The sequence below is a fragment of the Oryctolagus cuniculus genome, assembly GCF_964237555.1.
Source record: "Oryctolagus cuniculus chromosome 17 unlocalized genomic scaffold, mOryCun1.1 SUPER_17_unloc_2, whole genome shotgun sequence".
Taxonomy (NCBI): Eukaryota; Metazoa; Chordata; class Mammalia; order Lagomorpha; family Leporidae; genus Oryctolagus; species Oryctolagus cuniculus.
Genome location: NW_027208203.1, coordinates 258,356 through 272,760, shown reverse-complemented (window position 1 = coordinate 272,760; position 14,405 = coordinate 258,356). Strand labels below are relative to the sequence as shown.

The window sequence follows — 14,405 nt, the reverse complement described above, 5'->3', positions numbered from 1 at the left end:
AATTGTTTGGAAATTAAAAGGGTACAATCAAATGACCCAACTTATGGGTCTTAGGAGTTCCTGAAGGAGTGGAGAGAATGGTTTAGACAGCATTTCCATAAAATAATTACAGAAAAATGCTCCAATTTGGAGAAAGAAAAGAATGTCCTAGTATGGGAAGCACACAGAACTCCTAATAGTCATGAGCAGAAAAGATCTTCACTGCAGTGCATTGCAGTCAAACTTTCAACAATACAACATAAAGAAAAGTTTCTAAGTTCTGCATGAGAGAAATGCCAGATTATTTTCAGAGACATTCCAACTAGACCCACAGCTGACTTCTCATCAGAATCTCTATTGGCTAAGGAAGAATGCAGATACATAGTCCAAGTTTTAAGAGAAAAAAATGAAAACAGAGAATACCAGACTCTGCAAAGCTAACACTTATGAATGAAGGTGAAATAATGACCTTTCATAACAAACAGAAATTGAATTTGTCATCATTCATCCAGCCTTATGAAACATGCTTCAGGATATGCTACACACAGAAATACAGGAAGATACTCATCATTATGAAAAAATGGGAAGACAAAAAATCTCCCAGTAAAGTACAAAAGAAATCTGAAGTAAACAATAGGAGTATGTATGGAAAATCTCGGGGCCATGTTATTACTTATCAATAATAACCTTGAATGAAAGGGCCTCAGTTCTCCAGTTAAAAGATATAGACTGGTTGAAAAGATTAAAAACCAAGACTCACCAAGATGTAGCTTTCAAGAATCACACCTCACCAACAAAGACACACACAGAATGAAACTGAAAGAATGGAAAATGATATTTGATGCTAATGGAAAGCAAATAAGAGCAGTTATAAAAATCCTAATATCAGACAAAATAGACTTTTAAAAAAACCTGTTAAGAGCAACTGAGAGGGACACTATATAATGATTAAGGGATCAACTCAACAGGAAACTGTGACTACAGTAAATGAATATAAGTCCAATTATAAGGTACCTGGTACCTTATAATACCTGGTACCTTATAATACCTTAAATACCTGGGTATTTAAAAGAAATATTAATGAGTTCAAAGAGAAGCAAAGACTACAATAGTAATGGAGGACTTTGACAAGCCACTTTCATCAATGGACAGATCTACTATACAGAAAATCAACAAAGAAATGACAGTTAATTGACACAAGGGACCAAATGGATCTAACTAAAATCTGCAAAATTTTTCATTCCATAGTTAAAGAATACTCATTCTTTTCATCAGCCCATGGGACTTTCTCTAGAATAGATCATATGCTAGGCAATAAAGCATATCTCAACAATATACCATGCATCATCTCATACCACAAAGGAATGGGGTTGGAAATCAAGAACTCAAGAAGCTCCAGAACATATGTGAATACATGGAGGATGAACAACATGCTCATGAATGAATAGTAGGTAACAGAAGAAATTTTAAAAATAAAAAAATCCAGTAACAAATGAAGATGATAATATATCAAAACTTATGAGATGTAACAAAAGCAGGGTTAAGAGAGAAATTTATAGCAATTGGTGCCTACATCAATGAATTGGAAACATACCAAATAAATAAGCTATCAATGCATCTCAAGGACCTAGTAAAGCAACAACAAAACAAACTCCAAATCATTAGGAGGAAATAATTAATATTAGGGAAAAATAAACATGATTGAAACCAAAAATACAAAAGATCAGCGAGATGAAATCAAAACAGCCTGGTATTGGTAAAAAAAAAAAGAGAGAGAGAGAGAGAGAGAGAGAGAGAGAGATGTAGACCAATGGAAGGAGTAGAAACTTCAGAAATCATCCATGCATCTGCAACTAACTGATCATTGACAAAGGAGCTAAAATAAATCCTTGAATCAAGGGCAGTCTCTTCAACAAATGATGCTGGGAAAACTGGATCTCCACATACAGAAGTATGAAACAAAACCCCTACTTTACACCTTACACAAAAATCCATCCAACATGGATCAAAGACCTAAATCTATGATATGACAAAATACCATCAAATTACTAGAGTATACATTGGAGGAACTCTGCAACACATTGGCAGAGGAAGAATCTTATTGGAAAAGATCCCAAAAGCACAAGCAATCAAAGCCAAAATTGACAAATGGGATTACACCAAGTGGAGCAGCTTCTGCTCTGCAAAGAAAAAACTCAGCCAAATGAAGAGGCAACTGACAGAATGGGAGAAAACATTTGCAAACTAGTAATCAGAATACACAAAATGTCAAGAAATATAACAAGAAGAAAACAAATAATCTGATTAAAAAGGGGACAAAAGTCTTGAACAGCCTTTTTGTCAAGAGAGGAAATTCAAATGGCAATAAACACATAAAATAATGTTCAGGATCACTAGCCATTAGAGAAATGCAGATCAAACTACAATGATGTTTCACCTCACCGCAGTTATAATAGCTCCAATATAGAAATCAGCAAACAACAAATTCTGGCCAGGATGAAGGAAAAAAATCCTTAACTATCCTAATCCATTGTTGATGGGAATGTAAACTGGTACAGTTACATTAAAAAAATCATTATATGAAAAATTTATCTGTACCCCCATGTTCAATTCAACTCAATCTACAAGAGCTAAGATATGAGATCAACCCAGATGTCCATCAGTTGAAGACTAGATAAAGAAAATGTGGTATATATAACCAAGGAATACTACACATGTTCAAAAAAAGTGATATCCTGTTGTCTGAAAAAAAGGATGCAACTGGAAATCATTATACTTAGTGAAATAAGCCAGTCACCAAAAGAAAAATATCATATATTATTTCTGATCTGTGGTAAGTAAGAGTACCTAAAAAGTAATCTATAGGAAGGAAGTTGACGTTTTTAATTCAGTGATTTTTCTTAAAGAACTGTTTTATTTATTTGAAAGACAGATTTAGAGAGATAAGAGCCAGAGAGAGGTGTTCCATTCCACTGGTTCACTCCCAAAATGACTGCAATGGCCAGAACTGAGCTGATCCAAAGTCAGGAGCCAGGAGCCTCTTCCAGTTCTCCCACGCAGGTACAGTGGCCCAAGGACTAGGGCCATCTTCTACTGTTTTTCCAGGCCACCACCAGAGAGCTGGTGGAAAGCAAGACTCCAAGCCAGAAAATGTACAATCACTTGGCATAAGAAATAATGCCATCATCAGTCAACAAACTAACCAATGCCTCTTTCAATAGAACCCATAACTCATGTAGGAAATGAACTCCAAAACAAAAATTCAAGAAATTAGTGGATTTCTGACAATAACTGTTCTCTCCCTGTCCCTGAGGATTGTTTGTAAATAAAATATATCACAATGAACTTTAGAAGAAAGAAATTTATTCAGGCATCAGTGATTAGAAACATTGGAAAAGCAAAAATGACATAAAACAAATAAACCAAAAGAATCATATTCCATCCATATTTAAGAAATGGCTTCCAGAGGCACATCACATTATTTATATTCCAACAATGATAATTATAAGAAAATAATTTTCATCTTTTAATACTTAGATATGGATCAGGGAGCTAATTGATCCATCTGTTGTTGACCCTACTAGCAAGTTTCTGTCAAGTTTCCCAGATATGATCAGTTTTTTTTACTTCTACCACCATTTTGTGCTCATGTTTCATGAAATTCCAGTCACCTCCAGGTTGGCAGCAAGAGAATCTGGTTACCTATTGTTACTGTCAAAAATGTTCCAAGCTTAATGACTTAAAAAAAGGAAACTGTATACTGTCACTATTTGAAGGATAAAAGTGAAATCACTCTCTCTGGCTCAAACTGAAATGCAGGGAGTAAGGTCTGTGCTCCAGCCAGTATCTACAGAATAATCTTTTCATTGCCAACTCCAGCTTCTGGTAGCCTCTGTCTTTATGATTATATCACTTTCATCTTTGCCTTCATGATGACATTGATTTTCATTTTCTTTGAGTATAAACCTCCTTTTGCCTTTGGATTGTGAGCACACATGTGATTCCAGCCAGGACTACATGGAAAACCCCAGTTAACACAATCCAAAGGTCTTTAACACAATCACATATATAAAATATTTGGACATAATACTCCCACCTTCCATAAGAAATGCACCAACTTAGTTGGGGGCCTAGAAAAAGTCCTCAGCCATACAATATTATGGAAAATTAGTTCTGAGTAAGATGGAAGCCAACCCAGACAAAATAGCAGTCCAGCAAATTACTTGACCACACTGAAACTGCCAACAGCCACACCATTCACTTTCTTTTAAATTTCTGATTATACTAAGATTTGATTTTATGAAGACTTGAAAGTAGCTGAAGCACTTGAACAGGGACAATGAGCTTTGCCCAATGGGCAGTAATGGAGGTAGAAGGATGATATACAGGATTGTCCTCCAGATGGGAAATAAAAGAGACATTACAGTTAGATGATATCATAGCATTTGTAGCCCATCTATCATGGAATAGTCACGCAACTTGGGTAGACTGTCCATCCTAAGTATATCCTGAGGTCTGAACTGAATGTAAATCTGATTAAAATCCAGAAAGGACTGTATAAATTGGGAAAGGAAGAAAACACACATTTTCAATAAAACTGAGGGTCACTTTTAGCAGTAGGGAGTAATACAACTCAAATCCTTGTCTCTGGGCAAGAAATTAAAGGAAGAAAAGAATAAAATAGGGGATCATAAATGAAATATTTCAAAATGGATTGCACACTCAGTAATACAGGAAAATTTAGGAGATAAAGTCTTGCAATTTATAGGATTTGAGATACTCCCATTATAGAATGAGGGTGATGTGTGCAAAAACTCCTACTTGAATATACAAACAGACCACAGGTAGTATAGTCTAATCCAGAAATGCACACATATAACTTGGAAGTTCACATGAGTATACAGGTGACCACATGCTCATTCCCTATACTGGATGAAACACTCATCACCCAGGGCTGGAGTACAGAATTATGGCTGGAACATGTGTCAGTTCATATGCCTGTGGTCATATCACTTATTTGTACTACAATACTACAATGATGTGGAGAAAGAATCCTAGGCAGGCAATAACACTGCTATACAACAATAACTTTGCAATTGGTAAAGATATTCCAAGTAACTCTTACAATAACTGTTGAATCAACTGTTGCAACTGTTGAATATTTGTTAGCAAAATTTACACATGGAAGCATGGTTAGCCCATCTCAGTCACAATTCATCATGTGAATTGCCTAACACTTGATGAGGTGTGGTTGTATCTAAGAATTCTTCTAGACACATGACATTTTCAGAGACTTCTCCCTGTAATCTTGCTAAATTTTGCAGAAGCTTGCCTTACAGTTAAGGTTTTTCCAATTGCATTACAGTCAAAGGATTTTCCTTTTGGTGAGCTCTCAGTTAACTATTGAGAGATGACTTATGGGAATCTCATTTCTGAGTCACTTCTTGTGAACTGAAGACTGATTTTTTAAAGCATTCCTTATATTTTTTTTCTTTATGGATTCTTTGATATCTATTGATATCTAATTTCTGGCTGAAGGTTTTCTCATATTTACTGCATTTGAAGGTTCCTCTTTTATGAATTCTGTACCAATGTAAGCATGAATCCCAGGAAAATACTTTTCTACACTCATTACACTTGTAAGAAACCCCCTGTGTGAATTCGTTGATTATAACAATTGATTTCTGATGAATGGCTTTTTTCACACTAATAACATTCATTAGCTTTCTCCCTTACATGAGTCCCAATTGTATGGGGGCATGGTTTCTAACAAAAGGCTTTGTCACAAGATTACATTGCTTTTGGGAAAAAGCTCTTCCATGTTCAGTATATTCTTAAACTCTTTCCTTTGTTTGAATTCCATGATGTGTTGTGAGGCATTACTTCTGACAAAAGGATCTCTTACATTTATGACATTCAAAAGTTTCTGTGAATTCTCTGATGTTATAAGGTGTGATTTTGGCAAAGAGCTTTCCAACATTCATTACATTCATAAGGTTTTTCCCCATACATTTTCACATACATTACATTCAAAAGGGTTTTCTCCTATATTAATTTGATGATGTGCAATTAGGGTTGAATTATAGTTAAAAAGTTTGAGTCATTACATTCATAAGCTTTCTCCCCTGTGTGAATTCTCTGGTGCATTGAGTTCTCACTTATTGCCAAAGGCTTTTCCACATTCATTACATTCATAAGGCTTCTCCCCTGCGTGAATTCTCTGGTGTTCAAGGAGGTCTGATTTTTGGCCAAAAGCTTTTCCATTAGTCATTAGCTTAATAAGGTTTCTCACCTGTGTGAATTCTCTGGTGTGTAGGAGTTGTGCTTTTTCATAAAAGGCTTTTTCAGTCATTACACTCATGACAATTCTCTCCTTTGCTAATTCTCTGACACACTGAGTTGTGACATATTTCCAAAGGCTTTTCCTCAGTCATTACATTCATAAGGTTTCTCCCCTGTGTGAGTTTTATGATGTATTACTAGGCTTGCCCTCAGGAAAAAGTATTTTCCAGCCATTACATTAATAGGGTTACTCTCCTGTGAGACTTCTGATGTCTGCCAAGGTTCGGCTGATTGCCAAAGGCTTTTCCACAGTCACTACACTTATAGGGTTTTTCACCTGTGTGAGTTCTCTGATGCGTTATGAGGTTTGACTTCTGGCCAAAGGTTTTTCCACAGTCACTACATTCATAAGGTTTCTCACCTGTGTGAGTTCTCTGATGCATTCTGAGGCTTGACTTCTGGCCAAAGGCTTTGCCACAGTCATTACATTCATAAGGTTTCTCCCCTGTGTGAATTCTCTGATGCATTATTAGGCTTGTCTTCTGGCCAAAGGCTTTTCCACAGTTATTACATTCATAAGGTTTCTCCCCTGTGTGAATTCTCTGATGTCTAATGAGGTCTGGCTGATTGCCAAAGGCTTTTCCACAGTCATTACATTCATAAGGTTTCTCCCCTGTGTGAATTCTCTGATGAATCATTAGGTTTGATTTGTGGCCAAAGGCTTTTCCACAGTCATTACATTCATAAGGTTTCTCTCCTGTGTGAATTCTCTGATGCATTATAAGACTTGATTTCTGGCCAAAAGCTTTTCTACAGGCATTACATTCATAAGGTTTCTCTCCCGTGTGAATTCTCTGATGAATTATGAGGCTTGACTTCTGGCCAAAGACTTTTCCACAGTCATTACATCCATAAGGTTTCTCCCCTGTATGAATTCTCTGATGCATTATGAGGTTTGACTTCTGGCCAAAGGCTTTTCCACAGTCAAAACATTTATAAGGTTTCTCCCCTGTGTGAATTCTCTGATGCATTGTGAGGTTTGACTTCTGACCAAAGGCTTTTCCACAGTCATTGCATTCATAAGGCTTCTGCCCTTTGTGAATTCTCTGTTGATTACTGAGGTCAGATTTGTTCAAAAAGTCTTTTCCATAGTCATTATATTCATGAAGTTTCTCCTCTGTGTGAATTCTCTGTTCTGTTATGAGGTATGGTTTTGGGAAAAAGGCTTTTCTACTATCAATACACTCATGAGGTTTCATCTGTATGTGAATTTTCTGTTGTCTAATGTAATCTGACTCCTGGTGAGTGGTCTCTCCACATTCAATACACATATTGGGGTTTCCCTGTGTGTGAGTACTGTGATGGATGCTATGGCAGGAATTACAACTGAATGATTTTTCACAGGGTTTACCTGCACAGGGTTTTTTCTCCAAATGCGGTCTCTGATTTATGGCAAGATGTGATCGGTAAATAACAGGCTCCACATACCTAACATATTCATAAAATTTCTCTCTTGTGTGGGTTTGTTGATGTGTACTGAGGTTAGAGCTTTCGTGGAAAGCATTTACTATTTGAGTTGCCTTTCCAACAGTGATAGCTGACTTATTACAGGTTTCTCCCTTACAAACCCTCTCAGATTTACAGAACATCTTCCTTGTGAAGACTTTCCCTTGTCCAATATGCTCAGATGTCTGCTTCACAGTCTGAATCTTGTGACACTGACTAAGAGGCTCATAGAACTGGAGAGAGTTCCCAGGCACCTTAGTGGCATCAAATTTCTCTTCAGCTTGCAGTTGATCAGACCCACTTTGGGGATACACATTGTGACATATATTGCATTCTTTGGGTTTCATTCTTAAATAATTTCTCTTTCTGATAATTAGTTTGGGAATATGGCTTGAAATTAAATTAAATATTTTTCTTAATTCAACTATCTTTGGAGTTGATGTCTTGTTATTTTTCTTGACATTAAGATTCAGACTTTTGTCCTGACATTCCTGGCTGTTCCTAACCAGGTCATCACTTTTCACAGCAACTGAAATGAGAAAAAAACAAACAACCACTTCACTGAATCACATATAACTTTCTCCTTGCTAACTTATGTAAATGGAAAGTTACTTTGTATTCAAATGGCATAAGATATTAACAAAATTAATACGAGAAACTTAGTTATGGTCATTATATGGTTTTTCTCCTTAATATATTAATATATTGAATTGCATCAATAGGTCTCCCAAAGTTCAATCACGATCTTGTTCACTACCTGAATTCTGTTCAGGTATGGCAGAATGGCTTTTGTGGTAAGATGTATTAACTCTGCTTGGGATGCCTGCACCCCAAAGCAGTGCCGGTTTGAGACCTGACTCCTCTGCCTCCAATACAGCTCTGCTTTGAATACAGCTCTCTGCTTATGTAACCTGGGAGGCTGCAGATGATGGTTCATGTGCTTGGGACCCTGTGATGCACCAGAGAAGACGAGATAGAATTCCAGACTATTGGCTAAAGACTAGTCAGACCTAACTGTTGCAGTCATTTCCGGAGTGAGTTAAAAGATTTCTCTCTCCTCTCATTGTCATTCTGCTTTTCACAGAGATGAAACAACTACACAAGATTTCAATGAGTGGACAAATATTTAGCAAAAATTTTCACCCATTGCCTAGCAACAATTTTTTTCCTTGGGCTTTTGCTACAGTTTATATTTTTAAAAATTGTGTATTTTGTGCTTCTCTAATATTTCAGGCAGAAATATGAGAAAGTTTTACTGGATCATTTACTTTAAGGTGAAGAAGAATGAAATGTGCTTGTATTCTAAACAGGACCACATTTAAGGAGCAGTATTTGAATGTATGATTGCCTCATGTTCAGTCTTCCCCAGGAAATAGCATTTGTAGGATTTTTCAAATGAAAAACTCTTTTGTTTGCACTTTCTGACAGCTTCCCCATATTCCTAAGTAAATCTGACATCTTCAGCGTCTCATATTTGCTACTGGTACAGAAAAGCCACAGTATACTATCTTGGGTATAAACTTCCTACCAATTTAAAGAATATGTTTCTACAACCCAGGGTGTGTTCACGTTTTTGAAGTCTTTGCTAACTCATTCTGAAAACACCAACTGTGGTTATCTCCTCTCAATTCTTTCTATAAACATTCCTCTGTGATAATTTGAGTTTCTGGAGGCTTTTGATTAATTGTCTCCTATTTCCACAGAAAACTTCATTTCCTATGCTGTTTTGTCATTTTCTTGTTTCTCAATAATGACAATGAAAAATAAGAATTCATAATTCAAACTCTTCTCCCAAACAAATCTGAGCCATTCAACATGAATCTATAACGTTAGTTGACCTTGGAATTGAGAAACTCATGAATTTCTTGGTGAGTCTAGGATCACTTATTTTCATGTTCCTATACAAGTTCATGCTTAGCTTTATGATTTTTGATGTCACAGTACAGAGGCTTACTCCTGATCATCTTTTAGCATTTACTCATTTATTTACTTCAAAGCCAAAGAGACAAAGATTGAGGCACAAAGAGAATAAAAGAGAGGGTTGCCAGCCACAGGCTCACTCCTCAAATGTTTCCAACAATCTATCATTTTCTTATTTATTTGAGAGGCCTAGAGAAAGAACAAAAGGAAAAAGAGACAAATAAAGAGAGCTCACAATTATTGGTGCAGTTATAAGATGCTTAAAATAGCAAGGTCTGTGCCTGGCCAAAACCATGAGCAATAAGTAAGAAAAAAGTTTCTATAACTGTGCAATTAGCAACCACTGAAGGAATTAATAAATGCATGAAGGAAAAGATATGAAAGTGTGGAGAATGACAAGTTAGAATTTATAGAATGAATCTAACCTGGAAAAAAGCCTTAGTAACACCAGAAAAGCATTGGAATTTTTTTTTTAATACAAAGAACATCTTCACCAAGAAAAAAAGAGACAGACATTGGTATCCCTAGATATTCTAGAATACCAAATATACAAATCCGGCTTTCATCAGGAGAAAGATTTAAGAAAAATTCATGGAAAGAACACCAGTCAGCATCTGATGCACTGCTTCTACTTTGGCCTCCCTGCCCATTATGTGCAGACTGACCTGGAAGACTCTGATGTAGGCATTCTTCCCCCATCCAGGGCTCTGCTCCTTGCTCCAACTTCAAGATCAAGTCAGGTTTGGTCATGCAGTGCCCTATTAATGGAAACAATGTCAGATTTTGTGAACTCACAATCTTGGGTTATTTAAGACTACAGCTTGGTCCAGGTGCTCTGCAACAAAGGTACCAATTTGAACCCTTTCTTGATGTTAGAAATTCAGATTATTCATGTTCTCAAATTCTACACCTTCCAAACATTATACTTTATAAAGTGCTTATTTATTTGTCAAAGAGCAAAAAAAGTTACCATTGGGAATGTGATGGGTGTCACTCACCCAAGGAGAACAGGATGCTGTAGGTCTCCAGCATCACATCCCTGTACAAGATTTTTTGAGCATTGTTCATGTTCTGCCATTCTTTCCAGGTGAAATACACAGCCAGGTCTTCAAATCCTATCATCACCTGCAATAGAACACTTCCGGTCATCATATGAACTCTGTCACAAAACAAACAATGAAAGTTTTATATCTTGTATACAGGTATGAAGGAAGAAGGAAGGATGTGGTTTCATTTTAGATTTGAGCATTTGGACAACCACATTAGAAGCATTAAACAGGGAGTCAAACTATTGTCTGAAAGCTGTGAAAAATGCCCAAGCTAGAGGGAAAGAGGACTTTCAGATCAAAAGGGCTACATCTGTCAAGGGGATTACATAACAGGCTGAAAGGGGGATAATACTGACTTTTGAGTGAGCAATGTTAAAGTGAAGAATTTAGAAGTATGTAGGGAAAAAGACAAGATCCTATCAGTGAAGCTTTAATGAGAATGAACACAGAAGAATTTCCAGGAAAACATCATCCACAGTCACTTCAAATATGGCAGAGGAGAAATAATTCAAAGGGAGGGCAGGCATTTAGTTTAGTGTTTATGACGCCAGCTGAGAAACCCTACTTCAGAGTGCCCAGGTTGGATTTCCAGTGCCTGTTCTAGTTTCCAGCTCCCAGCTAATGCAGAACTGGGGAAACAGTAGTGATGCCATCAATGAGGCAGGCCTAGACTCCATTCCTAACTCCTGGTTTCAATCCTGCCCACCTCTGCATGGTATCATTATTTAGGGAGTGAATACATGCATGGGAGCTCTCTCTCTCTTTCTGTCCATTAACTTCTTCTGCTATCAAGTTCATAAATATTTTTAAATAAGAGAGAACATTCATTTAAGACAGACAATAGAAAATAGCTTTTGGCTTTGTCTATGACTATTCTACTGATGAACATCTGAGGAACTGAAATAACATTACGTCAAATTAAAGGAAAAGAATGGAATTATTTGCCCAAAAACAGTACTTGGGGAAGTCCACACTACAATCTGCATTTCTGACTAATTGAGAGAAATGCATAAAGATTTGTTTAAGAAACTGCAGTAGGCACCAGCAATGTGATGTAGCAGGTTAAACCTCCATCTGCAATTCTGTCATCCTTTGTGAGCTTACAATTTGAGTCCTGCCTCTCCATTCCAACCCAGCCCCATTGCTGATATACCTGAAAGAGTACTGAAAGACAGGCTGAGTATTTGGGCACCATCCCCTAATATGGGTGACCAAGATGGAGTCCCAGGCTATTGGTTTAGCCTGACCCAGTCCCAGCCATTGTGGCCATTTGGAAAATGGAGTAGAAAGATGGAAGTTATCTTTTTTTCTCTCCCCCCAGTCTCTCCCAATCTATGTAACTTTGCCTTTCAAAAAAATAAATAAATAAATCTTAAAAATACAAAATAACCTGCACTAGACTCTTTTTCCCACATTTTGGATCCTATACCTGAATCAAGTTCATCTCTTCAAAACTATTAAAGACTGCATTACTCTAAAAATTCAGAAACGAACTTAACTGATCTGTGTTTTAGTACCAGGCAATTTTTACCTTTGTAGAATGCTAAGTGTTTATTTTCAGGGTAGCAATAAAACACTGACCACTACATCATGTATGTGACAATAAAGACAGTTTTTGACATCATGATCCAAAAAATTTTGGATATTTTGCACTGAGGTTTAACTCAAACATGTAATATATATTTTGTCATGGCAACAGAAAGAAAAGAGACCAAATTGCCCTATCTTAGATGAATGCAATGTTTCATAATCATGCCACATTTGTCATTCATCTTATTTGTGGATATTCTCTGAGAATAAAATTATGTTTATTTTCCTTTTTAATTAATAAACAATTATAGATTTCCTTAAATAAAAACTGACTATAAGCTGAGGAATAATTAAGAAATCCGCTTCCAGGTGATGTATTTTCTTTGCTCTTGGAAATATGTGAAGGTGCCCAGAGTCACACCTGGAAGAGAAAGCACTGTAAACAAATTTTGTAAAATAATGAGATAATAGTAAAAAAAAAAAACTATAAGGGCGACTACTCAAATAAAGGAGGTTATCAAAGAGATAAACATTATGTTGTCACTAAAATTTATTTTTTTAAGATTTTATTTATTTGATGAATGCAATTTTTACATAGATACAACTTTAGGAATCCAGTGGTTCTTTCCCTCATGCCCCCTACCCTGCTCCCTTCCCACCTCCCATCACCTTCATTATGGATAATTTTTAGTATGACTTTATATATAGAGGACCATCTCTATGTTAATCATAGAGTTCAACAATTTGCCCCCACACCCACACACAATATATAGAGTACAGTTTGGGGAGAGAATCTGCAGTTGATTCTCATATTGCAATTCATTAGGGACAGATGTCCTACCTGGGGAGCAAGTGCACACTGACTACTATTGTTCCTTTAACAATTAACACTTTTTTTTATGATGTCAGTGATCACCCGAGGCTCTTGTTGTGAGCTGCCATGGATATGGAGCCCTTTCATGACCATAGACCCTGTCGTTATTTGGACACAGCCATTAGCAAAGAGAATGTTCCCCTCTCCCTTCAGAGAAGAGTGTCTCCTTCTTTGATGACTCTTCCTTTCCTCTGAGGTCTCGCAGAGATCCTCAGTATAGGTTTTTTTTTTTTTCTTTTTCCACAAAGTCTTGTCTTTCCATGCCTGAGATGCTCTTTCAGGCCTCTCAGCCTTTCACTAAAGTTTACACAAAAGAAGTTATTTTGAATTTACTCTTTTTATATGATTTCAAAAGTACCATACAGGATTCCGTATATGTGTGTACACTAGAAAACTTCTTGTATTTTTAGACCTGAAAGTCTATAGAAAGTATGTAACTTACACTTCATATTTTTGGCCAAAATTGCATTGGAACAACCATACATAATATATATTTAATGTAGTATACTTTTCCAGAATGATTTCAAATAACATCATTCCCTGTATCCATCCCTTCACAAGACCTTGGATTTCACCATTTCACTTCCTTCACCTATGAGACATCAGGACATGCGAGAAGCACACATTGTAAAGCATTTGCCTTCTCAGGTTTTCCTTTTTGACACAGTTATCTTCTGGAAAACCCTGGGGCCTGCTTGTGGAAGAGATAAGATCTAGCCAAGATTCACTACAAAGTACCATTTGAGTGACTGCTCCCTTTCCAACTTCCTGCAAAATCACATACTGAAAAACACCTCCCAGGAAGCAATGCCTCAAGTAGGTGAAGGCCTTTGAGCCATATCAGAAATTTGAATTGAGTTATTTTTAAACAAAATTACTTATTTGAAACACACACACACACACAGAGAGAGAGAGAGAGAGAGAGAGAGAGAGAATCTTCCTTATCCCACAAACTTCCAACCTAAATTCACCACAAATGTGCTCAGTTTCAGTAGACATGCTTACTGTGGACATGACATGTAGTGGAAGATGGGATCTATGTGTTCCCTTGACAAATACATAGCCTCCATCATTCAGATAGGACAGGGCACTACCTCTCAGCCACATTCACCCAGAACGTATTCTTGGCAACAGGTAACTGGAGTCAGAACAAATGACGATGCCTTGCCCTTCAGTTGGTGGCAGAGATGAGAGGGTTCCTGATGTTTCCATTTCATTGTGTCACAACAGGGGATAAGAAAGCAGACCAGGTTTCAAACAGCACC

At 36.8% G+C, this 14,405-nt stretch overlaps 1 protein-coding gene across 1 annotated transcript; it reads right to left on the bottom strand.

Moving 5' to 3' along the window:
- Window positions 1–313: 313 nt before the first annotated feature.
- Window positions 314–12,587, bottom strand: LOC127486378 (zinc finger protein 717-like). The gene is made up of 3 exons (XM_070067662.1): window positions 10,686–12,587; window positions 10,353–10,445; window positions 314–8,296 (listed from the first exon to the last, which is right to left on the bottom strand). The coding sequence occupies exons 1-3, from the start codon at window positions 10,837–10,839 to the stop codon at window positions 6,495–6,497; spliced, it is 2,049 nt and encodes a 682-aa protein (XP_069923763.1). The 5' UTR covers window positions 10,840–12,587; the 3' UTR covers window positions 314–6,494.
- Window positions 12,588–14,405: the final 1,818 nt, after the last annotated feature.